We start from the raw sequence: 23,580 nt of genomic DNA, 5'->3' as shown, positions 1-23,580 counted from the left end.
TGAAGATATGTTATTACCTCTATATAAATTTAGGAATGTTAGATTCCTGATAAGTTTACCCTTTTGTTGTTATTATGCAATATCTCTCTATTTCTGGTAGTATGTTTTTGTCTTGAAGTCCACTTTGTCTGATAATCACGTAGCCATTCATTATCTTGATTAGTATTAGCACAGTGTCTTTTTCTATCCTTTCCATTCTGTGTTCTTGTATTTAAAGTACATCTTTTCTACTAAGCATATAGGTGACTGGTTTTCATCCAGAGTAACAATCATTGTCTTTCAGTCAGTGTTTGGTCCATTTATTTTTAATGTAATTACTGACATAGCTGTGTTTAATTCTACCATCTTGGGATCTATTTTCTGTTTGTCTCATCTCTTCTTTATTCCTTTAGTTCTCCTAACTTGTCTTGCTTTGGATTGATAAGAACATTATTTTTCTGTCCTACTAACTTTTTAATTAAATCCTTTTGTTACTATTTTAGTGGTTACCCTAGAGATCATATTCCTTAATTCATTACAGTCCACCTTAATGTAAAAACCTTAAAACTGTATGTTTATTAAACACTCCCCTCCCCCACCTAGAAAGCTCTTGGGCTGTTTGCATGTTTTAAAACCCTCAAGACATTACTGTTTTTAAAAGTCAATATTCATTCATATTTACCCACCCCCATGCTCTTCATTCCTTTCTTATATTTGTTTTTATCCAGAATGAGTTCCCTTAGCCTGAATAATTTCTGTAGTGATTTCTTATAGTACAGTCCCCTGGATGTAAATTTGTTTAGCTTGTGTCTGTCTGAAAAACGTCATCATTCTGCCTTCATTTTCCTATGTCCAGTATTTTTTATTGTACACTGGACTTATGGTTAATATTGTAGAAAAGTCCTGGGTTTTCTGTCTGTGAGGAAAGGGGTTTTGTTCCAACAGGCAGGTGAATTACTGGTTGGTTGCCTGGAACTTGTGTGATTTTTCAGACAAGGGCTGTTCCATTTTACCATAGAATGTCAGCTTCACTGCTAAGGTGTGGCCCTCCCGCCTAGGGTTTCAAAGGAAAACCCCAGATGTTTACCAAGACCTTCTAACCGTTAAGACTCATTCAAAGCTGTCCCCCTGCCATGGAGAGCCACAGAACCCTGCTCAGCGCTCTGCTTTCCAGCTGCTGTCCTCCGCCCGGGACCCTGCCAGCCCCACTCTGAGCACATTCATGGTCAGCCAAGGATCCGAGGGTCCCCTCCTGTGGCTCCCTCCTCTCTGGGAGGTCCACAGCCACTAGTCCCAGCACTTGGCTGTCAGCAGACTCCTCTGACTCCCAGGTCAGCGAGACCAGGGCTTTCTGCTCTGCTGCTCCCCGCCCCACAGAGCGGGCCTCTTCCAGTCGGGTCCCCAGAAATCAGGGTGCACGGGGATGCCCCAAAGGTGACACCTGCACTATGACTTGAGGACTTATCCAAATGGAAATGGCAAGAGGGTGTTCTAGGCGAGAGCGACAGCATGTGCACTCGAGCTCTCACCAGCCCCTGGGTCTCCTGGGAGGTGGCAGACAGTAGAGTGTCTCCCCTCCAGCTGCTCGAACTCTGGCCCCCAACACGCACTTGCAGAGCAGTCACGGCAGCAAATACATTTATTATAAAGTCAGTGACTAGAAAACAGGTGTGCTAAGTTCTGCTGTGTGACACAGGCTATTGCAATGCCCCATGTGTCAGTGCAGATGTGTGACTGCTGTGGCCAAGAAGGCCCCCCAGGAGCCGGTGCCACGGCAGTGCTCAGCTCTGCAAACCTGGTCCCGGGGTGGGCTTCCCTCCTAAGGACCACCACCTCTGCTGGCGAGCTGCAGCGTCCGAGGGGCAGGCTGGGGCAGGGCTGTCAGGTTGGCTCCAGCCTTGGCCTGACAGCTTGGGAACCCAAACGCCACACCAGAAGCAAAGCAAGGTCTTTGGAGCACAGATGCCCCCAACACGGCCTCCTGCCCCGCCGGCAGTCCCTGTGATGCAGTCTGTTCCAGCTCGAGCGGGGCCAAGGCGAACCGTCAGAAGCCCCCTCAGCCTGTTGGGGCCCCGGGACTTGGGCACCTCCGTGCTGCAGCGGGGGGCATGCAGCCTGCCCGCCGCCGGCCAGGGGCTCACGGGCAGCACTCGGCCACGTGTCTGAGCAGCTCCTCACTCTGCTCGTCGTCGAAACACTGCAGGCAGTGCGGGCACTGCAGTTCACCCTGGACTCTCCGGGCCGCTCCAGGACACCCGCCCTCCGCAGGGGCTTCCAGCCACTGGGAGCCAGCCCCAGGCCGCTGGCCGCCAGGCACGGGAAAATCCAAAGCGTCAGCCTCTAAGTACTTGGGGCTTTTGCTCCCACTGGGAATCCGGCAGGAGCCTGGCTCTCGGCAGTCCTGGGAAAAGCAAAGGTCCGTTTACATGGGCTGTGCTGGGCACCCCGCGCCCGGCTTCCTGCTTGGCCCAGAGCCCAGCTGGGGACGTGCCCCGTTAACAGCCGCAGACCACACAGACGCCCGTGATCATGGAGAACAGGCCCGAGTGGAGTCTACCCCCAGCCCACCGGAGAAGCAGAACCCGCCCAGAAGGCGGCCCCGCTGTGCCCCACGCGCTTCCGCAGAGGGGGCACGCCTGGCACGAGCTGGTCCCAGCACTGGCTGCGGGCACACCCTGCCGGCCTGGGTGCTGCCACTCCACACCCGACTCTGGACGTTCCCCGGGGGGCTACGGCTCATTGCCCACACCTCCTGTACCACTCTCCCTGGCTATGTCACCCAGTGCTCTCAACATTCCAAGCGCCAACAGCTGCAGCTGAAAGGGACACAGGCCAGTCAGTGCCCATGGTGCGGTTCCCCCAGGCCGAGAGCGGATCTCCTCACGATGGCATCATGAAGGACCTCTCAGTCAATCCAAGGTCACGGACTTCTTCACGTGCATGGCCACCAGACAACCCACAAGCAGAACCAAACGCTGGGAACCACACGCACACGCAGCCAACTGCCCAGGGCCACCGAGGGTCCCTGACGGAGGCCTGCAGTGCGGGGTCCTCCTGGCCAGCCCAGGACTCAGGGACTCAGGCCCTAGCTGCCATCCCCACCTGCTCGGCCACCTGCACCAGGCTCACTGCTGTGGACTTAGCCCAGGGTGGCCTCCTGACCCCCGTCTCCCTCACGCAGGAGGCGCAGGAGCTACCAGCAAGGCCAGCAGCTGAGCAGGGTGGGCGGTTCCCAGGTCAGCTCGGTTCCTGCTCCCACTGGGCCCCCGGGGGTTTCACTACTATGCAGCCTGTGAGGACGGAAGTTCTTTGAGGGGCCTGGGGTTTCAGACTCACTCACTCGTGAAGGAAACAGGCTCCTGAGGTTTCTGCACTGACTGGGGCCCTGGGCCTCAGCATCCGCATCTGTGCGACGGGACAACCAGGGTCCCGCCAGGGCCACAGCACAGAGGAGACATGTATGAAGGAAGCTTCCAGGAGGGAGCCTGGGGCCCAAGACGTGCTGTCTGGTACATGACAGTCCCTGAGGACGGCCATCTCTGCTGTCACATGCCCCATGCCAGCCACCTCCACACACACAAGACCATGCGGAGGTTTGTTTTCTGCCACCGGGCCCCAGGTGGCTCTGCCCGGAACGGGGACATTAGGGTGCAGCCAACACAGAATGGCTTGAAGTTCATGAAAACGAAAGCAGCAGTAAACGTGCTCAGGTGGCACCGAGCCCCCACGCCCTACCTGTCTCCGGGACACTTGGCGCCGCAGGGACGCCACCGTCTCCTCCAGCTCCTGAATCCTGCTCTGAGCCCGCTCTCGGTCAGCCCTTTCTGATGTGAAATCATCCTTGTACACGAGAATCTGAAAAGAGACGCGACACTGAGCTGTGACCAGGCTGCGCCAGCTCTGCTCCAGGAAAGAACATCCCCACAGGCCCCGTGCCGCTGTCCCGTGGGGCGGACACCTGCTGCTCCAACATCTGTGCGCGCTCCAGCGCCGCGTCCTGGGCCGTCCTCAAGGCCGCCAGCTCCCGCCGGGCGGCTGCGCAGTCATTCACCCGCTCCTCCAGCTGCCTGTTGAGCCGGGAGATCTCCTTCCTCATCAGCTCAGGGGCAGACGGCCTCTCAGGCCCGTGGGGGGCCTGCAGCCCCCTTAGCTGTGCGTGCAGCCCCCGCACGTACTCGTCCCTGCTGGCGTCATAGCACTGCCACTTGGCGTTGAGGTCTTCCACCTGTGGGGACAGAGAGGAAAAGCTCATGGGGACACGCTGAGACGCCTGCTTTCAAGGCCCCGAACGTAAGCTACTGAGGAGCGACCCGGTGCGTTCTCCTGCAGTGGCAGCTGTGCAGTGACCGTCCCAAACAGAAGACGACCTGGTGCTGTGTCCCCGTCCCTTTTACTGACAGGTGAGTTAGCTGGGGGTGGAGAGTGACCAGACATGTTCTGGGTCGTGTGTGTCAGCCAGAGTGGCCTGAGGGCGGAGGCGACCCCACGCGCGGCCAGGACCCTCCCCCGAAGCTCTCAGTGACAGGTGGCGGCACTCACGTGTGTCAGCTTCTGTTTCAGCAGTCGGTTTTCTTCCTGTAACTTCTCGATAGCAGCCCGGACAGAAGCGTCCCCACCTGTACCTTCTGGCTGCATAAGAAAGGGACAGAGAAGACACCGGGTCACCAAACATGACAGTCACGTGCAGCAAGTGGGGAGGAAGCCAGACCAGAGACTGAGGTGGCAGGTGCCACAGGTGGCTGCCATCCATCGGCAGAGAAGCAAAGCAGGGACAGGCAGACTCCCCCTGCAGCAGTAGCCGGGCAGGGCTGCTCTCATCCTGCAGACCCACCCCCACGGGGCCCGGCCAGTCTTCCCTCCCGACTTCCACTGTTGCAGGTCAGGAAGCTTAGTCCCAATGTACACTGAGGAGAGTCCAGCGGGGCACACAGATGCCAGGGGCCACCTCTCTCCACATCCATGACACCATCGTGGCTGCAGACAGTCAGGGCCAACCACCGATGAGCAGCCTGACCTTCCCTCGGCTGGAACCCCCCCTCCCAGTGGGGGGCAGACCCAGCCAACCAGTCTCAGGGAAGGAGGCGGTGCATTTACCAGTCCCCCAGGCTGGATGCTGATGACGTCGTTTTTGAGAATTCCCCTTGAATAACAAAGGAAGTGCCTGTCCTCACCCGGCCTGTGCTGGGGAAGCCCCAGGCCACTCAGCGGAGTCCAGGGCTGGGAAGTGACGCTGATTCAGATGGTGACCTGCCGCCAGGCCCTCCACAGGCCCCAGGCCCCCACAGGCCGACCTCCATGTGCGGCTGCTCTCAGATCCCCAGAGGGAAATGACACTGACTCAAAGTCGGACAAGAACCTCCGCCTCCTCCCACAATGCACTTTTCTGTTGGTTTCTGAAACACTATTTTTTTCTGAGGCTCCCTTTTCGGGGAATCCACCCAACTGAGACAGGCGGTTGTCAGGTGGAGCCTCTCCCTGTGAAGGACCCCACTGCTCAGGAGCTGGACCCGCCGCCCGAGCACACACAGCGTGTCTGCGAGCCCTGGTGCGGCCTCAGGACCACCTGGAAAGGAGCTACCTGCGCAAGGCGTGGGGGCAAAGCACACCTCGTCACCCCACTGCTCTTCTGATCCCAACACCCAGCCCAGGGGCCCCCATGACACTGCCTTACGGGATTTCTGATGCTGAAGCCCTCACTGTCCCCTGGGCCCCACCCTGCACGGTGCCCGGCTGGGGCTCTCTGTCCTCTCCCCACTGGGGGCAGCTGGAGCGCCAGGGACAACGAGGTCTCCCATCACGGCAGGCCATGCTGCTGGCATGAGTGTGCCCAAAAGCCAGCCTCCGACACTGCAGCCCCAGCTCTGCAGGAAGCCACCACCAGGCCAGCCCTGCCCCGCCTCGCTGGGACACGAGGCCCCCCGCACGAGGCCCCCGCAGATGCTGCCCCTGGCCTCGCTCTGCAGCTTCCTCATCTGCTGAACACACGTGACAGTACTGGCTCAGGGCAGCCCCTCCAGTCCCAGCCCTGCCTCCCGTCCTCAGCTAAGGCAGCTGAGACCAAAGTGCCCGGTCCCCTACAGCCTGGGTGGGGCGGGCTGTGAAGCAGGCTACCCTGCTTTCCTGTGCATTTGGCGCGTTCCATCATTCTAGAAAAATCTGCTGATGGTCAGGCTCTGCCCCAAAAGCCAGAGAACAGAAGTGGGCTCTGGGCGCCCGAGTGCTGGGGGACGCTGCGCCTGGAGATGGTGCCCCCTGCCCCCACGGCCTGCATGCGCACGGGCCCACCTCAGGGTTCCTCTCCCCTGCGGCCCCCTGTGCGCGCTGCAGTTCATCCAGACTTCTGGCCAGATGCTGGCACATGTGGGCAGTGGCAGCTAGAGTCCTCCGCAGCTGATGGGTCTCGTCGGCCAAAGAGCGGCACAGGATGTCACTGGCCGCCCGCGCCCGCTCCTTCTCCGCCACACGCCTCCGCAGCACGGCCACCTCCTGCTCCTGCTCGTGCCCCGGCTGGCTCATCAGCCGCTGGGTCTCCCTCTCCTTCTCTTCTAGTTGCTCAGAGAGTCTCTCAATTTCCTAAGTGGAAGATTTAAAAGCACAGTTCATCTGATTAGAAGCTATGCCAGAGACAAATGGTACAGAGAGAAAGCACAAGAAAAGCTGCCCAGACCCCATCACTTAGAGGTTGGCTTCTGAACTCGTAATTAACTTTGAAGTTTTCAGCCTATAGTGCTCTATGTGAAACGTCATCTATTTTCATGAGTAAGGTCATAATTTTATGTTTTATATCATCAGTGACGTAGTACAACAATTCCAAAAACTTCTCCACGGGAAGAGTAGAACCCACTGCAGAGGGCAGCCCCCCAAAGATACGGCCACAGCCGACTCTGATACTAGGGAATGTGACTTTGTTTAGAAGCAGGGTCTTTACAGATATAATGAGTTAAAATGAAGTCATGCTGGACTGGAATGGGCCCTGATCCAATGCCTAGTACACCTGTAAGAAGAGGGAAATTTGGACACAGAGACAGAAGAAGCCACGTGAAGACGGAGGCAGAGGCACAAGTGATGCATCTGTAAGCCAACGGACCCCAAGGATGGCCACCGCCACCAAGGGCTGCGAGAGGCCAAGAAAGACCATCCCCAAGCCCTGATTTCCGGCTTCTGGCTTCTAGAAGTGTGAAAGATTACATTTCTGTTGTTTTAAGGCTCCCAGTTAAGCTACAAAGGTACTTTGTTACAGCAGCTCTAGGAAACAAATACACCCAACCCCAATTACTTCCTTAAAAAAAAAAAACAGCCCTTAAAATTACAATTTGCTTTATACTAGCCTTAATTTTGTGCTTTCCCACTTTCAGAGAAAGCTCCAACACAAACAGTGTCTGAGGGAGGCATAGCAGGGTGAACCAGTCTGTCCTACAAATGAAACCCAGCTTCGGAAAAGTCGGGGACGAGCCGGAGCTTCCCGGCAGGAGGGTCTGGCCCGCTGGGCACGTGCACGTGAGAAGAGCAGACACCAGCAAACACTGCACACCACCTCTCAGTGGAATGAGGCTGGCCCACTCTGGGAACCAGGAATTCTTCTTCTCTAACTCCTTGAAACAAAACCATGCACACTGACAAAGAATTCAAACATGGAAGGGAAATAAAATGAAAACTTAAGTTCCTTTGTTCCCGACTAGCCCCTCCACGCCCAGCTGCACTGTGCAGAGGCAACCGCTGTTCACTCTTTGGGCACTTATCTTTCTAGAACATTCATAAGCATCTAGAACACACGTGTTTTTACACAGATGGATCCTACAGCATCACTGTTCTCCGCCTAGCCTTTCCTGGATCATGGTATAATTCAGGCTTACAGAACACACCTCCAACTGACGGACAGACATGCAGCTGCTTCCTTGGACTCTTGTGCAAACACAGGCGTGGGACAAATGCCTGGGAGATGCATGGACAGGGTTCAGGACAAACTGGGGGGACGCGGGACCGCAGCACACCCCGGGTCCCACCGTGGCTCCCTGGGCCCATACTCCCCACGCAAACGCCCCCTGCATCCATGACGACCTACTCCGCAGGATAAGCCCGGCCTGACTGCACCACTGCCCAAGTACCTCAGCAAACATTCTGGAAATCCCGCCCCCACTCGGAATTTCTAAGAGTCCTCTGGTTCCCATTTCACTTGGATGTCGCTCTAGAAGTGAACAGATGGGAAAGAAGGAACGTTTTAGTGAAGATGATGCACACGCTCTCAGCAAAGACCTAGAGGCAGAGACAGTTCTGATCCGACTTCCCCACAGGACTGGACAGAGGAAAAGAGCAGAGGCTCTAGGAAGACAGGGAGGTGACGGCGAGGGCGGGGCAAGTGGCATCAGACCCTGGCAAGCGGGAACCGTCTAACACGGAGTTGGGCAATGGGTTGACAAAAGTGTCAAATGGAACAGCTCACCAGGGATGAGCCTGTAATCTGGTCACATCTCACTCCCCTCTGACTTTGCAGGGGCACCTCGGTGGCCCGGGTCATTGCTTTCACTTTTCTGCCTTATGGGCCTGACGACCTCACCCGAGGAGAGTCCAGGCCTTCTTTCAGGACTGACGGAGGCAGAGGCGCTGCTCTGCAGGCCGACCCGTCGGCACGCGCACCCCCTCGCAGCAGACGGCCCTCCACGCCAGGGCTGGGAGGTGCAGGGGCCGCCCATGTAGCTGCAGGCTGCCAGCTGGGGCCACATCACATGGCCAGACTCTGTGATGGGGCACCGAAGGCAAGCGCCAACAGCCGCCTCCTTAACGTAAAATACCATGTTTCCCCGAAAATAAGACCTAGCCAGACAATCAGCTCTAATACATCTTTTGGAGCAAAAATTAATATAAGACCCGGTCTTATTTTACTATAATATGAGACAGGGTATAATATAATATAATATAATATAATATAATATAATATAATATAATATCAGGTCTTATATTAATTTTTGCTCCAAAAGACGCATTAGAGCTGACGGTCCGGCTACGTATTATTTTTGGGGAAACACGGTATGAACAGAAAGAACGCCAAACTCCCAGTGGAATCTCAGGTTCTCACGGCTGAGTATTCCTGTAGCGCTGAACCTACAAACACAAATCCAGGCCTGCTTCTTGGGCTTGAACTTGTTTGTTTCCTTTAGAAATTGATCACTTTTGTAAGTATTACCAGCTGGTCAGGGGCATGGTCCCGTAGACAAGGGACAGGTGGCAGCCAGCACTGCAGCTATGGTGGCATGGCAGTGTCGGAGCTCTGACCTCTTCTGCCTCCCTCATCCAGTCTGGCCCTGGTTACCCGTGATGGTGGCTCAAGGGTGTGTGCAGAAGACACAGTTGGTGCCAGAGTGCACTGCCCTGAGTGCACTATCATTAAATTTTAGTCAAGTCAACAGCGCTGATTTCAGCCAGCATGACAGAAATGTCTCTGAAGTTTACTCAGCATAAATACACATTACACATAAAACGATGTAACAATGTGCATACAAGTACATATGAAACGAATGCAGATAGGAATTCTATAAATAATCCAACAGCAGCGCAGGCTTGTGTCCCGTGGAACTGCACATGGTACAAACTTCGGAGCCCTGTACAACACTCACAGCGAGCAGGAGCGAAGGCTCTCTAAGCCCTCAGTGTACCAATCACGCAACCTCCACACGCCTACAAGGCGGCTTCCATCACCTCCCCTTCTACAGATGGGCAAACTGAGGCTCGGGGCAGGGCAGCTGTCATGCCTCCATTTACCACAGCTCCCGCACATTCTCCCTGGTGCTAGACGACTTGGGCCAGAGCTGATTTCTCAGCATCCTTCCTTGCTGGTCAAATGGAGACAGTAAGAGAAACATCTCTGCAAACAACAGCAGCACCTCCCGGGGACTGGGCGGGGTTGGTTCCTGGAGCTGCCCGAGGACACATGCTCTCGTCTCCACACGCCAGGCCTGGGCAGCGGGCCTAGCGCCACACGGATGCCCATGTCTGGGAATAAGACTGGCGAGAGAGCTCAGGACCTGAACTGTTCCCAGCCTGTTCACAACACAGACACACAAAACCAGGGACATGTGGCCGGGTGTGGGGTGAAGTCCGCTGATTCTGAAGGACTCACCAGCCTTATTTTTTGGCTTAAAAACCAGCTTTCAAATGTCAGTTTAGAAATAATTTGGCTTCCATAATAAGTGGAGACTTGCTGGGTGACAACATACGCCCTGTGTAGGGCTGGCTTTGTCCCTCATTGCTGGGAACCTGCCAGAGCCAGAGAAACAAAGGCAAAACCACGAGAGGCAGGGCGACCCCCAAAGGGCTGCCCGACGTGTGAGGCTACCAGGACCCGTGAGCCCTGGGTTCTCAGCACTTGCTGCTCTCATGCTGGAGATGCACTGAGCCATCCAGCTAGCGCTCTGTCCAATGAGGGACTGTTCTTAGGCGACAGAGGCACACAGACCACTGCTGTCAGAAAACAGGGCCTGTCCCAGGACCCCCGCGTGCACACACAGACGTGAAGCAGAAGGCAGCAAATGGGCTGACATCCCCTGGGAGAGCCTGTCACTGTGACCTACAGTTCCAGAGCTCCAGACAGACACAAAACATGCAAATAATCCTACCAGTGATCCTGTGGACCAGCCCGTCAAAATAAGAGGCACGGCTTCTTTGGCCTTTGTCCCTGCGTTCGTCTGCTCAGGCTGCCATAACAGAGTCCAGGAAAGTCAGCAGCTACCCACCCCCTCCCCAGCCACGGGGCAGGCAGCTGTGCACATGTTCCTGGAGCAGCCTACCTGCCGCTTGCAGGAGCCCAGGTGGGCAAAGAGGGCCTTGTCTTCCAAATACCAGTGAGCGGATCAGTGATTGCTGCTTCTAATAACAGAGGTGCAGACCAACAGGTAGGGAGCCATTGCTGTTGCACCTCCCCCCTTGTTTCAAGCCCCACCCCTTCCAGCTGAAGGGACTACCAGGGGATTTAATGGGCCAGTGCCCATTTGCACCCCCACTAATTTTTCACTTTTTCTCCTCTCAGGAAGGAGCTAGATATTAAAGACTAGGACATTCGAAAACAACCGCATATAAGGGGAAAATTAGAAAGTGGCCACACATGCCCAGGGAAAAGCGTGGGCTCAGAAAGACCTGAGAAGACCTTAAGTTATTCTTCAGGCTGATCCTTGTCACAGAGACAACCTACAACAACCAAAGAGAAACAATAACAAAAAACCCCAGCAAACCCTGTAAAAGAGGAGAATCTAATTTCCAGAGATACCACATTATTAAATCCAAATGTCCAGTTTTTAACAACAACAACAAAAAAATCACAAGGCTACAAAGACAGAGGGAAATACAGCCCATTCAAAGGAAAATAATACATCAACAGAAGCTGTCCCTGAAAAACACCTGATGGCAGATCTTCTAGACAAAACTTTAAAACAACTATCTTAAAGATGCTCAAAGAACCAAAAGAAGATGGAAAGAAAGTCAAGAAAGCAAAGTATGAACAAAATGGAAATATGAATAAAGAGATAGGAAACCTCAAAAGGAACCAAAAAGAAATTAAGGAGCTGAAAAGTACAGTAACTCAGATGAAAAATTCACTGCAGAGATTCAAAGGCAGATTTGAACAGGCAGAAGAACCAGCAAACATGAGGAAAGGACAATGGAAAGTATCAAGGCTGAGGGACGGAAAGAATAAAGATTGATGAAATGTGACCTGTGGGACACCATCCAGCGGACCAACATACACACTGTGGGAGTCCCAGAAGGAGAAAGGAAGGGGCAGAAAGAATGTTTGAAGAAATAACTAAAACCTTCAGAAATCTGATGACAGACATGAATATAAACATTCAAGAAGCTCAGCAATTTCCAAGTAACATGAGTTGAAAAAGACCAACACCAAGACACATTGTGGAAAACCAAGGACAAAGAGAGACTCTTGAAAGCAGCCAGAGAGAAGCAACTTGTGGCAGACAAGGGGTCCTCAGTAAGATATCAGCTGATGTGTCATCAGATACTTTGGAGGCCAGAAGGCAGTGGGCCCATATATGCAAAGTGCTAAAAGGAAAAAAAATCTGTCAATCAAGAATCCTATATCCAGCTTATTGTGCTTATGTCCTTCAAAAGTGAGGGAGACATTAAGACATTCCTAGATAAACAAAAGCTGAGGGAGTTCATTACAACTAGACTTGCCCTACAGGAGATGCTGAAGGGAGCCTGGAGGGTGAAATGAGGACACTAGACAGTAACTCAAAACCGCATGTAAAAATAAAGGTGTCAATAAAGGTAAATATATGGGCTATTATGAAAGCTAGTATTATTGTAACAGCAATCTGTAGCTCCATTGTTTGTTTTCTACATGATTTAAAAGGCTAATATAAAAAGTATTAGTGTAAATATTAGCATTATTGTAATTTTGGTTTGTAACTCCACGTTTCCTACGTAATTAAGAGACTAATCAACTTAAAAGATTAGTTTGTGTTTGGGGGCACATGGTGTATAAATATGTAATTTTGTGACATCAACAACTGACAGGGGTGGGGATGGAGCTGTAAAGGAGCAGAGTTTTTGTAGGTTATTGAATGTAAACTGGTATAAACTCAAATTAGAGTGGTGTAACTTTAGTGTGTTAGATGTAATTTCCAATGTAACCACATACAAAAAAATAGCTATAGAATATACTCAAAAGGAAATGAGAAAGGCATTAAATATTTCATTACAAAAAAATCAAACACAAAAGCAGACAGTAATGAAGGAAACGAAGAACAAAAAAGCTATAAAGTATATAGAAAACAAACAGCAAAATAACAGAAGTAGTTCAGTTTTATCAGTAATGGCTTTAAATGTAAATGGATTAAAATCTCCTTAAAGACAGAAATTGGCAGAATGGATAAAAACACATGATCCAACTAGATGCTGTCTACAGGAGATTCACAAACAGATTGAAAGTGAAAGCACGGAAAAACATATTCTGTGCAAATAGTAACCAAAAGTGGGCAGGAGTGGCTATACTAACAGACAAAATAGACTTTAATTCAAAAGGTTACAAGAAACAAAGGATATTATACATTAATAAAAGGTTTAACACAGCAAGAAGATATAATAATTATAAACGTTTATGTACCTAAAAACAGGCCAACAAAACATATGAACCAAAAACTGACAGAATTGAAGTGAGAAATAGACGGCTCTACAATAATAGTTGGAGGCCTCAACACCCCCCACTCTCAATAACGGACAGAACCACCAGACTAAAGATAAGGGAGGAAAAAGGACGTAACACAATAAGCCAATTAGATTTAACAGACATATAAAGAACACTCTGTCCAACAACAGCACACACATTTTTCTCAAGTGCAAATGGGACATTGTCCAGGACTGACCATATGTTAGGACACATATTAAGGCACAACAGATTCAAAAACATAGGTATCACACAAAGTATCGTCTCCACAATAGGATGTTGATAGAAATCAACAACAGAAAACTGGAAAATTCACAAAATTTCTGTTTTGTTCACATAAGTTTTTTTTTGATTCCACATAAGTGAAATTCAATGGTATTTGTCTTTCTCAGTCTGATTTATTTCACTTAGCATAATACCCTGCCAGATGTTTTGATAGGCCCTGGAAATGCAGAAAGGATCAAGAAAGGCAGATTTCTATCTTTATGAAACTTACATCCTAGTTGAGAATACAGACATTCTAGACATAATGTATTGCTTTTGTGGAAAATATTACATAGAACAGATGTATAGCATATTACAAGTTTTGTGTTGTGATGACCACACAACTTAACATGTTAAGACTTATAGATACAGGGAACAAACTGATAGTTGCCAGATGGGAGGGGTTTGGGGAGATGGGTGACAGAGAAGGGATTAAGAAGTACAAATTGGTGGTTACAAAACAGTCACGGGGATGTAAAGTAGGAATTAGGGAGTATAGTTTATAACATTGTAAAAACTATGGATGGTGCCAGGTGGGGACTAGACTTACTGGGTGATCACTTCATAAGGTATGTAATCACGATGGTGTACACCTGAGACTAACACAACACTGTATGTCAACTGTAATTTAAATGTAAAAAACATTTGGCATACAGTAGGCATTCATCAAATATCTACTACCTGAATGAACAGACAAATGGTCCTAGGAGCTAGGTATTATTATTTCAGTCTAACTGATGAGAGAACTAGAACATTAAATGACTTTCCCAAAGGAACACAGCGAGACAGTGATGCAACCAGATTTAAGTGCAGTTTTTCAACATTCAGTGTAACATTTGCTTCTCATTGGTGCCCCACACTGAGGAAGTATTATAGCCCAGGCACTTCTATAATCCCTTCTGTACTTCTCACAAGGAAACTAGCAAGCTTCATCATCGTTTCCTCTTAAAGAGAGTGAGAAGGTGATACTAAATACATGACTAAGGTCATCCCTGGCTTTTTAAAAGAATAAGAGATGCAGCATATTAATCTTCTGGGCAGCAGTGTAGAAGGTTCAGAGATCAATTTGGCAAACTGGACAATTATTGAGCATCATTTCAGTTATGTATTGATAGGCCCTGATTCACATTTGCACTTTAGTTCTACTTTCTACATGTTCCAAATTCATCATGTTCTTGACATACCTAACTTTATCAGCAGGGTCTCATTTATAATATCTGAAGATAATTAGATAATTGTCGATAAATATCTAGTAAACAATAATGGCATGAAAATGAAGCCTTTTGGGGGACATGAAGCACAATATATGTTTGATGCTTATTTGCCTCTATAACTCAGCATCAGTCCCTTAGAATGAACAAAATGATATTCAACTTTTCCAATCAGACAATTTTCACCAAATTTGTTATACACAGATTTAGGTAATACATTTTCCTGCTGTGGTAAGTTCACAAACATACATTTCATTATAAAGAAAGAAAAGAAAAGAGGGAGGGAAGGGGAGGAGAGGAAGGAAAATGATTGATGTAATACAACACAATAAGAGAATGAAGGGGGAAAAAAATACGATCGTATCAATTGATGCAGAAAAAGCATCTGACAAAATTCAACATTCTTTCCTAATAAAAACGAATAATCAACAAACTGAAAATAGAAGGAAATTATCTTCTTTAGATAGAAGGAAATTATCTTTATTATACATAATAAAAGCCATATGTGAAAAATGCATAGCAAACATATCCAATGGTGAAAGACTGAAAACTTTTCCTCTAAGATCAGGAACAGGCAAGGGTTCCTACTTTCACCACTTCTATTCAACAGAATACTAGAAATTCTAGCCAGAGCAACTAGGCAAGAAAAAGAAATAAAATGCATCCAAATAGTAAAATAAAATGACATCTGTTTGCAGATGATATGATTTATGTAGAGAAAACTCAAAGATTCTACCAAAAATAAAATACTGGTTTTTTTATTTGAACTAATAAATGAATTCAGCAAAGTAGCAGAATATGAAGTCAACATAAAAAAATTAAAAAAGTGTTTCTATACATTAACAATGAAGAATCTGAAAAGGAAATTCTGAAAACAATTCCATTTACAAAAGTATCAAAAACAATAAAATAATTAGGAATTAATTTACTCAAGGAGGTGAAAGCCTTGTACAACGAAAACTACAAAACATTACAGAAAAAAATTAAAGAGGACTTAAATAAATGGAAACACACCCCATATTCAGATTGGAAAATTTCACATTGTTAAAACGTCAATACTACGCAAAGTGATCTACAAATTCAATGCAATCCTTATCAAAATCCCAATGATTTTTTTTTCAGAAATAGAAAAAATCATCCTAAAATTAATATGGACTCTCAAGGAACCCAAAATAGGCCCTGAATAGACATTTCTCCAAAGAGGACATACAGATGGCCAACAGACATTATGAAAAGATGCTCACCGTCACTAATCATCAGGGAAATGTGAATCAAAACCACAGTGAGGTATCAGCTCACATCTATCAGGATGGCCATCATCAATAAATCCACAAGTGCTGGTGAGGATGTGGAGAAAAGAGAACCCTCGTGCACTGTTGATGGGATTGCAAATTGGTGCAGCCACTATGGAAAACAGTATGGAGGTTCCTCAAAAAATTAAAACTTGAACTACCTTATGACCCAGCAATTCCACCTCTAGGTATTTATCCAAAGAAGTCTAATAATTTTGAAGGTATCTGCACTTCTACGTTCATTACAGCATTATTTACAGTAGCCAAGATACGGAAGCAACCTAGGGGTCCATCAATAGATAAAAGGATAAAGAAAATGTCATATATACAATGGAATACTACTCTGCCATAAAAAAGGATGAAATCCTGCCATTTGTGACAACATGGATGATACAGGGTATTATGCGAAGTGAAGTAAGTCAGACACAGAAAAATACCGTATGATTTCACTTGTATGTGAAATCTAAAATATCAAAATAAATGAACAAACAAAACAAAAAAACAAATTTATAGATATGGAGAACAAATTGATGGTCACCAGATGGGAGGGGGTGGGGAGACAGATGAAAAAGGTGAGGGGGGATACAGTCAATAATATTGTGACAAGTTTGTGACAGTACAGCGACAGATTATTAGTGTGGTGATCACATCGTAAGGTACATAAATGGTGAACCGCTGTACTGTACACCTAAAACTATTTTAATACTACACACCAACTATATTTAAGTAACTGTTTTTAAAAGAACCAACACAGGCACATAACTCTCAGACACAACATGGAAGCACACACCTCAGAAGCCAGCAGTCACACACCCTTCAAACAGAGACACACACCCAACATGGCAGCACCCCTGGCGACCAACACGCGCGCACAGCCGGGCGCCTGAGGACGCGCCCCTCGCCTGGCCCCGAGCCCTCGCCCCCACCTGGCGCAGCGCGGCCTCCACCGCGCCGCCCTCCTGCTGCCGGAGCTGCTCCCGGAAGCGCGCCACCTGCTCCAGCAGCGCGTCCACGAGCGAGGGCGCCGCGTCCCCCTCGAGCGCGGCCAGGCGGGCGCGGAGGCGCTCTATGAGGGCGTCTCGCGCGGCCAGCTGGTCCTGCAGGCGCCTCAGCCGCTGCCCGGCCTCGTGGTACAGGCCGCAGAGCGCGGCGGCCGCGCGTGGGGCACCCTCCCGCCCACCGGACACCGCATCCCCAGACGACATGCCTGCGGGCCTGGACGGGAGGGCGCGCGGCCGCCAGACACTTCCGCGCCCGGTCACCTTCCCGGAACTTTAACCGACGTGCCCCGCCCACCGCCTAGAGCCCGGTCACGCCCACCGCCCAGAGCCAGGCCACGCCTACCCATCTGGTCCTGGGCCTTGTGTCTTGCCCACACGCGGATGCCCGGCTTGTCCCCGCGGCCCCATTCCCCCCCATCTGGGGTGTTTTCGGAGAGTCGGGCCCGGACGAGGAGAGGGGTTGAGCGGCCTCTGATGTACCTACCGATGGGAGGGAAAGAGGGTGTCACCAAGTGCTGGACCTGAGTGTGGATCCAAATCCCCCAGCGGCACGCCAGTTGGCCACATGGAGCACCAGGAAGGGGACGACGTTCCAAGCCTGAGCCCAGAGAGGTGCCCTACCCACCCGGTCCCTCACATGCCCCTCTCTAAGGTCGCAAGTAGTAGTAGTATTCTCGGAGCGGAAGACGGGAACTTTTCCACCCTCGCTTCTCAGCATCCCTTTCCTTGTCCCAACTTTCCAGACCAACTCCGAGTGTTCTTCCGTGGCTCCGGCGATTTCCTTTGTCAAAGTCCGAGTTTCCCCCACGATGATGCCCAACCACAAGCGCGGTCTTTCAAAGTTTCCCTCCAGCAGAATCGCTGCTGGCCACTGCCCTGTGTCCCCCTCTGAGCCTGTCACCCTCCCCTTCCCTCTCCCCGTCGCCTCCAGTCCCCTGAAAGGAGCATCGTCCTTTTGCCCCTTGATGTAATTCATAGCCAAGCTTGGGCTGAGCCCACGGAAAACACTCACAGGCGTGTAGAATCACACAAGTGTATCAGCAAAGCTCGCTGGCGCTTGCTTGTCTGCATAGGTGAGGTCAGAGCCAGTGCCCTCACCTGGTAGGGGTGTGGTAGGACGAGCAGGGGGTGCACAGTGCCTGCCCCGCGGTTCTGAATGTCACGTTCTGGTTCGCTGAGACTGTGGCGGAGAAAACGAAAGCACTGGCCCCAGGCCTGGTCGGACTGGGGTGAGTCTTCATTGCTTTTTTGTGTGTGTAACCTGAGGTAGGTCGCTATGAAAATTAATGAAAGGAAACCTCACCCGAATGGAGTCGGGAGGCCGGAAGGGGGAGCCCTCACACAGTACTACTTGGTGCCAATTACGTGAAGATTCCAGAGGCGGCCCCTCACTTCTGTCCCGTGGGCCCTTCTGACCTTGCACGCTCACCTGGTCAGTGGGCGTGGGGCTGAGCGCAGGACTGTGGGCAGTGGAGAGCCAGAGCCCCTGAAAGCTGAGGAGAAGCCTTCACAGGACCCTGGGGCGAAGTGGGGGCAAAGGGGTTCACAGGCCCCTGGAGGATCCCCTGGCCACACTGCCACAGTGACCAATAGCCCACTATTAGCCCACCTGGAGGAAGGACCCCTGACCCAGTGCCCACAATCGTGTCTTCACTGGGTGATCAAAATGAAAGTTCTGTGGGGTTTACCTTCACATCCTGGTGGGCGCAGGCACCTCAGGGCCGCTGGGCTCATGGGCAGAGCTCAGGGATGCCTGACGCCAAGGAAGGGGCCCAGGCAGAGCAGGGGAGACTTGGCTGGGTGCCAGGCTGGCTGGGGCCCTGAGCCGTGGCCCCTGGGGCTTCTGCCTGCCCTCGATGGCACTCTGGGCCTTGGGGAGCCCCCACTGGGCCCTCCCTGGAGTGTCCACAAGGGTGACATGTGACTGGCACTTCTAGGGACCAGCGGGCTTGGGGACCAGAGCTTCAGGCAGAACCCAAAGTGTGTGCAGACTCCACGCTTACCCTGCGCCTGAACACCGACAACCAAACCGTGCGGACCCAGGTCCCCTGTCACTGAACAGTGTGTCGACGTCCAAACCTGTAGAGAATTTTTATAAAAATTCATTTGAGCCCAAACTGGCACCATTTGCCGGGGAGCGAGATCTCAAATACTCCCTTAAATAAGTTTTGCAGCTTTTTTAATGTATTTGGAGTTAAGGAGGGAACAAAGGAAGAAGACCTGGAGGTGGGAAAGCAAGGCAGCGATTGGATTACAGGACAGTTAACGAGATTGTGTGCTCTCTTGAGGGTGGTTATGGATTATTTCAAAGAAATGTTATCCTACATGCACAGAAACAACAGGTAGGGCTGCTTTCAGCCATGATAAGCCTTTCACTAAAGAAGTTCGAAGCCTGGGGCGTGACGACCCACCATGACCTGCCAGTTAGGGATTTATGATCAGATCACCCTGTGAGGTCACTCCACAGAACCCCTTTTTTACCCCGACTCCTGGATGTTCTGGGCACACGCAGCCTGTCCCTGCTGTCCCAGAACTCCTCTTCATATCACTGGACAATCTTGTTCAATTCCAACTTCATGTCAGAGGTACAGATACTGACCTGCTTTCCTTCGTGGGCACCAGCACAGTAGCAGAATTTAATTTCTGTCCTGTTGGTCTAAACTATGGTTTGGTCCAGAAGTTTCCATGGCCTAAGGAGGTGTTCAGCTTGCATAGGGCCTCCCCTCCCCTCCCCTAATATGGTGTCCAGGTGGATTGGAAGGGGGAGCTCAGAGTCCCACGGCTTTGGGAAAGGGGGTCCCTGGCCGTGGTGAGGTCCCTGGGTGAGCTAGTAGTGTTGGCAAGCCAAGTGATCACCCTAGTCTTCCCGATTGCAGGTGTCAGTATTGAGCTGGGTGGACACCAGGGGGCAAGGGTGACAGCAGAAGGGAGAGGCTGCAGGTCTGAGAACAGGGGCCACGGCCAGCCCTCCTGCTATGTTCCAGGTCCATGGGGAGCCCGAGACTGGGGACTCAGAGCTGGCCTTCCCAGAGGCTGCAAGGCTGCCAATGAACAGGAGGGAACATGTCTATTTCATGGTTTGGTGCTAAATGTGTAGCTCTGAAAGGTGTGGACATGTGTACCAGCTGTCTTCTGTCCTCCCATGCACTGTCCGTGATCCTTTGCTTCCTTGATGCTCTGCCATCGAGAGTTTCCTGGCCATGCTCAGTTGTGGCCCGACCAAAGTGGGAGAGAAAGGAGAGTGAAGAATTCCTGTCCAAGCCTTCACAGGCCCAGGACGTCTGTGTTGCTGCTGGATCTGGTTTTGGAGAACTTGCTCTTCACCTGGCAGGCTAAGAGGATGGCAGTACTGGGACAGAGGGGAGGGGAGGGGCAATGTTAAGTAGGACTTTTGAAGGAAGGCTTGCAGAAGTGAAGAGTGAGAAATGCAAATTCCTGGGAGAAGAGGCCTCTAGGCAGAGGGAAGAACCAAGGAAAGGCCCAGAGGCAGGGGTGTGTCTGCCAGTTTCCAGAACAAGGAGGAGGCCCTTGAGACTAAAGGAGTGTGGGTGGGGGAGGGGAGAGAGGAAATGGGGAGCCTTGCAGGGTTCTGGGGAGAAGAGGTTCCATTCAGAGGCTCCTTTAGATATCATAGAACGAAACAATGGTGGCTTGGCCTACAGTGGTGGGAGTGGAGACTGTGAGAACCCAGAAGATTCTGGAGAGCTCCTGAAGGTGGAGCCAACAAGAAATGCTGGTAGATTGTGTGGCTGGCAGAATAATGACCTCCCAAAGGTAGCCTTTCCTAATCCCCAGGCCTATGAACTGTTACCTTCCTTGGCAAGGGAATGGATGAAATGAAGTTTCTAATTAGCTGACTCTAAAATAGGGACACTGTGGACCCAATGTAATCATAGGGGTTCTTCAAAATGGAAGGGAAGGCCAGAGCGGTGCAACATGAGAAAGACTCGACCTGCTGTTTCTGGCGTTGAGGATGGAGGAAGGGGCCACGAGCCAAGACATGTGGTGGTCTCCAGAAAGTGCAAAAGTCCAGGAAACGGATTCTCCCCTCGGAGCCTCCTGAAGGAATGTACGTCTGCAGACATCTTAATTTTAGCCCAGTGAGACCCATGTCAGACGTCTGACCTGCAGAACTGCAAAATAATACATCAGTGTTGTTTTAAGCCACTGAGTTGGACGTGATTGTTACAGCAGTGTCAGCTAAGCACAAAGAGAATCAGGAGGTTTGGGTAGAAATAATGATAGACTTAGTCAAGGGTCTTAGAGTTTGCAAAATGGAAACACAACCAGGCAATACCCAGGGTGTTCCAAAGAAGAAAGAAAAGCAGAGGGTTCCTATCGGAAAAGCACATTCTTGAGAAGAATCAGTTCTCTGGATTGGTCCGAGATGGTAACCTTCCAGGTGTCTGGTGGTCTGGACCTGTGAACGTTCTTTCCTAAGTCCTCCAGAGTTTATCAGAGGGTTATCTGTCGGGGGAAAAGGGAGAGAGAGAGAGAGAGAGGATATAGTTCTCCAAGCATGATTGGAGAGTTCAAAAGTTTGAGTTCCCAGGCTACTAAAAGCAAGAACAGAATCATTTCCTCATGCCACAGCCTACGTGATTTTAGTGATTTAGCAGTTTGACTATAGTGACATTTTATTTCTTCACTCTTTTCCTCAGCACAGGAAATGCATACAGGCTGGGGTGGGGTGTGAGAGAAAGTCGAGGAGCTCATAGGCCTGAGCAAGGAGGAGGGTGGCGCTGCCCTCATGCGGGACCCTAGGGCCTGGCAGTGCTGCATGTGGGGGACCCTCAGCTGAGGTTTGTGGAATGAGTTCAGGTGCTCGGTAAATGTATAGGGCATGCAAGAGTGAATAAATGATTCAATGAGGATGACCTGGGACCCCCACTCTCAAGGGGTGGCTGGGGGTGGGTGTTATCCAGGAGAGGGTCTGGATAACCATACCCCTTGCCAGTTTCCAGGGCTAAGGCAAGCTCAAGCAAGACCTCAGCTGGCCCAGGAGGGGTCAGGGCCCTGCAGCGTTGGGGCCCCCGCTGTTTTTGTCCTGCCCAGCCAGGGTGAAAGGCCTCCCTGAGGTGGGGGACTGCAGGGTACTCCCCCACCCGGCCCTGGAGGAGCAGCCCAGGGAAGGTGGCCTGCTGCTCCCATTGCCTTCCTCCCAGCAGCCTCTTAGCCCAGCCCTGCAGGCGCCCTGCACATACACCACATGCCTGGAAGCCCTTCTGGGAACATAATTTTTCTCCATCTTGCTCCACTTCCCAGACATATTTCGTGCTGGGACATCACCCCAGACTCTCTGGCCCAAAGAGGATTCTAGAAAGTACTGAGCCTTTTGATGGGAGCAGATGGCTCTGGACAGACCTGCCTTTGGCCAAGAAGCCAACTCTTGGGACCCTGAATCTCCTCTTCCAGCCCTGTGCAGGGAGGGGGGGTCTTCTAAGAGGGTCAGCAAGGCAGGCTCTCCCAGCCAGGGTCCCAAGGGCCAGGAGAAGAAGAGAAGACCCTGGGGCAGGGGGGCACTTGCAGGCTGGGGGGGGCACCTTTGGCAAACGCCAGTGGTGGGTGGGTTTGGGCATCACAGCTGAGGATGAGTGGGGCAGGAAGGCAGTAGTACGGCCCTGGCTGGGGGCCGTGACAGACCTCTCCCCCTCTGGCCTCAGGGTTTGCATCTCTTCAGTGGAGAGAAGCCGCGCGCAGCCTGCTTTTACCGTGTACTAAACACATTTGTATCAAGCATCCATGATGTGGCCAGCGTGTGCCATGGCTCCCAGGGAGGCCACCCCATCTGGATTCGGCTAATGTGCCCATAAGCTGCAGGTGACCTCACCTGTGAGGGAGGGGCTCCCTGGAGCCCCCAGCCTCACGATCTGTGGGCTGTGTGGTGATGGCGGCGCTCAGGTCTTTGATGGCTGTCGTTCCTTGTTGGAGCGGTTTTCCTTCTCCTAGGCGCCCCCGCCCCGCAACCCCTTTCCCCCCCACACACACGTCTATGGATCATTCCTGAGGAACGATATGTATTTCATTGCCTGTATTTCATTCCTGGGCAGAGCCTTCTTCTCGGCTACCAGGGTATTGGCTGATATTTGAGGTGTCAGCTGATAACCAAGCTGGTACCTGTCAACTCAGGTATTGGGTGACAGCTAAAGTGTTATCTGCAAGTTAAGATGTTTGATGTTAAAACGTAATGCTGATTGGAGTTATTTATAACAAAGGTTTGTGAAGGCGGAGACTGCAGAGGATGGACAGATCCAAGGAGTGAAGCTCTTAGGTGGTGAATCAGGTCCCCAGCAGCCACCAGCTGGGCTCCTCAGGTGTTTGCCGAGCACCCCACTCCATTCAGAAGCTCCGCTCCTCTCCCGGTGGAAAGTCCCTTCAGGTGGGAACAGCACAGGACAAATGCAGTCCTCACCAAACGCGTGGGGAAGTTGGGGCTCAGAGAGAGGGACTAACTCCAGCCTTGGTGACCCCAGGGCAGAGGCAAGGCTCCCCATGTCCCCCTCACACTCCCCTTAAACTGCTCAGGAACTGACGGCCCTGGGTACCTCTAAAAGCGTGAGCGAAGCAGAGCTAAAATACACAAGGCTGGCTGGAAATATGACAGAGAACCAGATTCTTCCACAGCCCCCACCCACAGCTGGGTCTTTGGACCTCCCCTACCAGGC

At 51.1% G+C, this 23,580-nt stretch overlaps 1 protein-coding gene across 1 annotated transcript; it reads right to left on the bottom strand.

Moving 5' to 3' along the window:
- Positions 1-1,600: 1,600 nt before the first annotated feature.
- Positions 1,601-17,181, bottom strand: TNIP2 (TNFAIP3 interacting protein 2). The gene is made up of 6 exons (XM_033106456.1): positions 16,841-17,181; positions 6,265-6,552; positions 4,519-4,608; positions 3,938-4,204; positions 3,715-3,834; positions 1,601-2,380 (listed from the first exon to the last, which is right to left on the bottom strand). Exons 1-6 carry the CDS (start codon positions 17,117-17,119, stop codon positions 2,117-2,119), a joined length of 1,308 nt encoding a protein of 435 aa, XP_032962347.1. The 5' UTR covers positions 17,120-17,181; the 3' UTR covers positions 1,601-2,116.
- Between the last annotated feature and the right edge of the window lie 6,399 nt (positions 17,182-23,580).

The sequence above is a fragment of the Rhinolophus ferrumequinum genome, chromosome 5, assembly GCF_004115265.2.
Source record: "Rhinolophus ferrumequinum isolate MPI-CBG mRhiFer1 chromosome 5, mRhiFer1_v1.p, whole genome shotgun sequence".
Taxonomy (NCBI): Eukaryota; Metazoa; Chordata; class Mammalia; order Chiroptera; family Rhinolophidae; genus Rhinolophus; species Rhinolophus ferrumequinum.
Note: the sequence above shows the minus strand (reverse complement) of the source record. Positions and strands in the feature narration are given on the sequence as shown.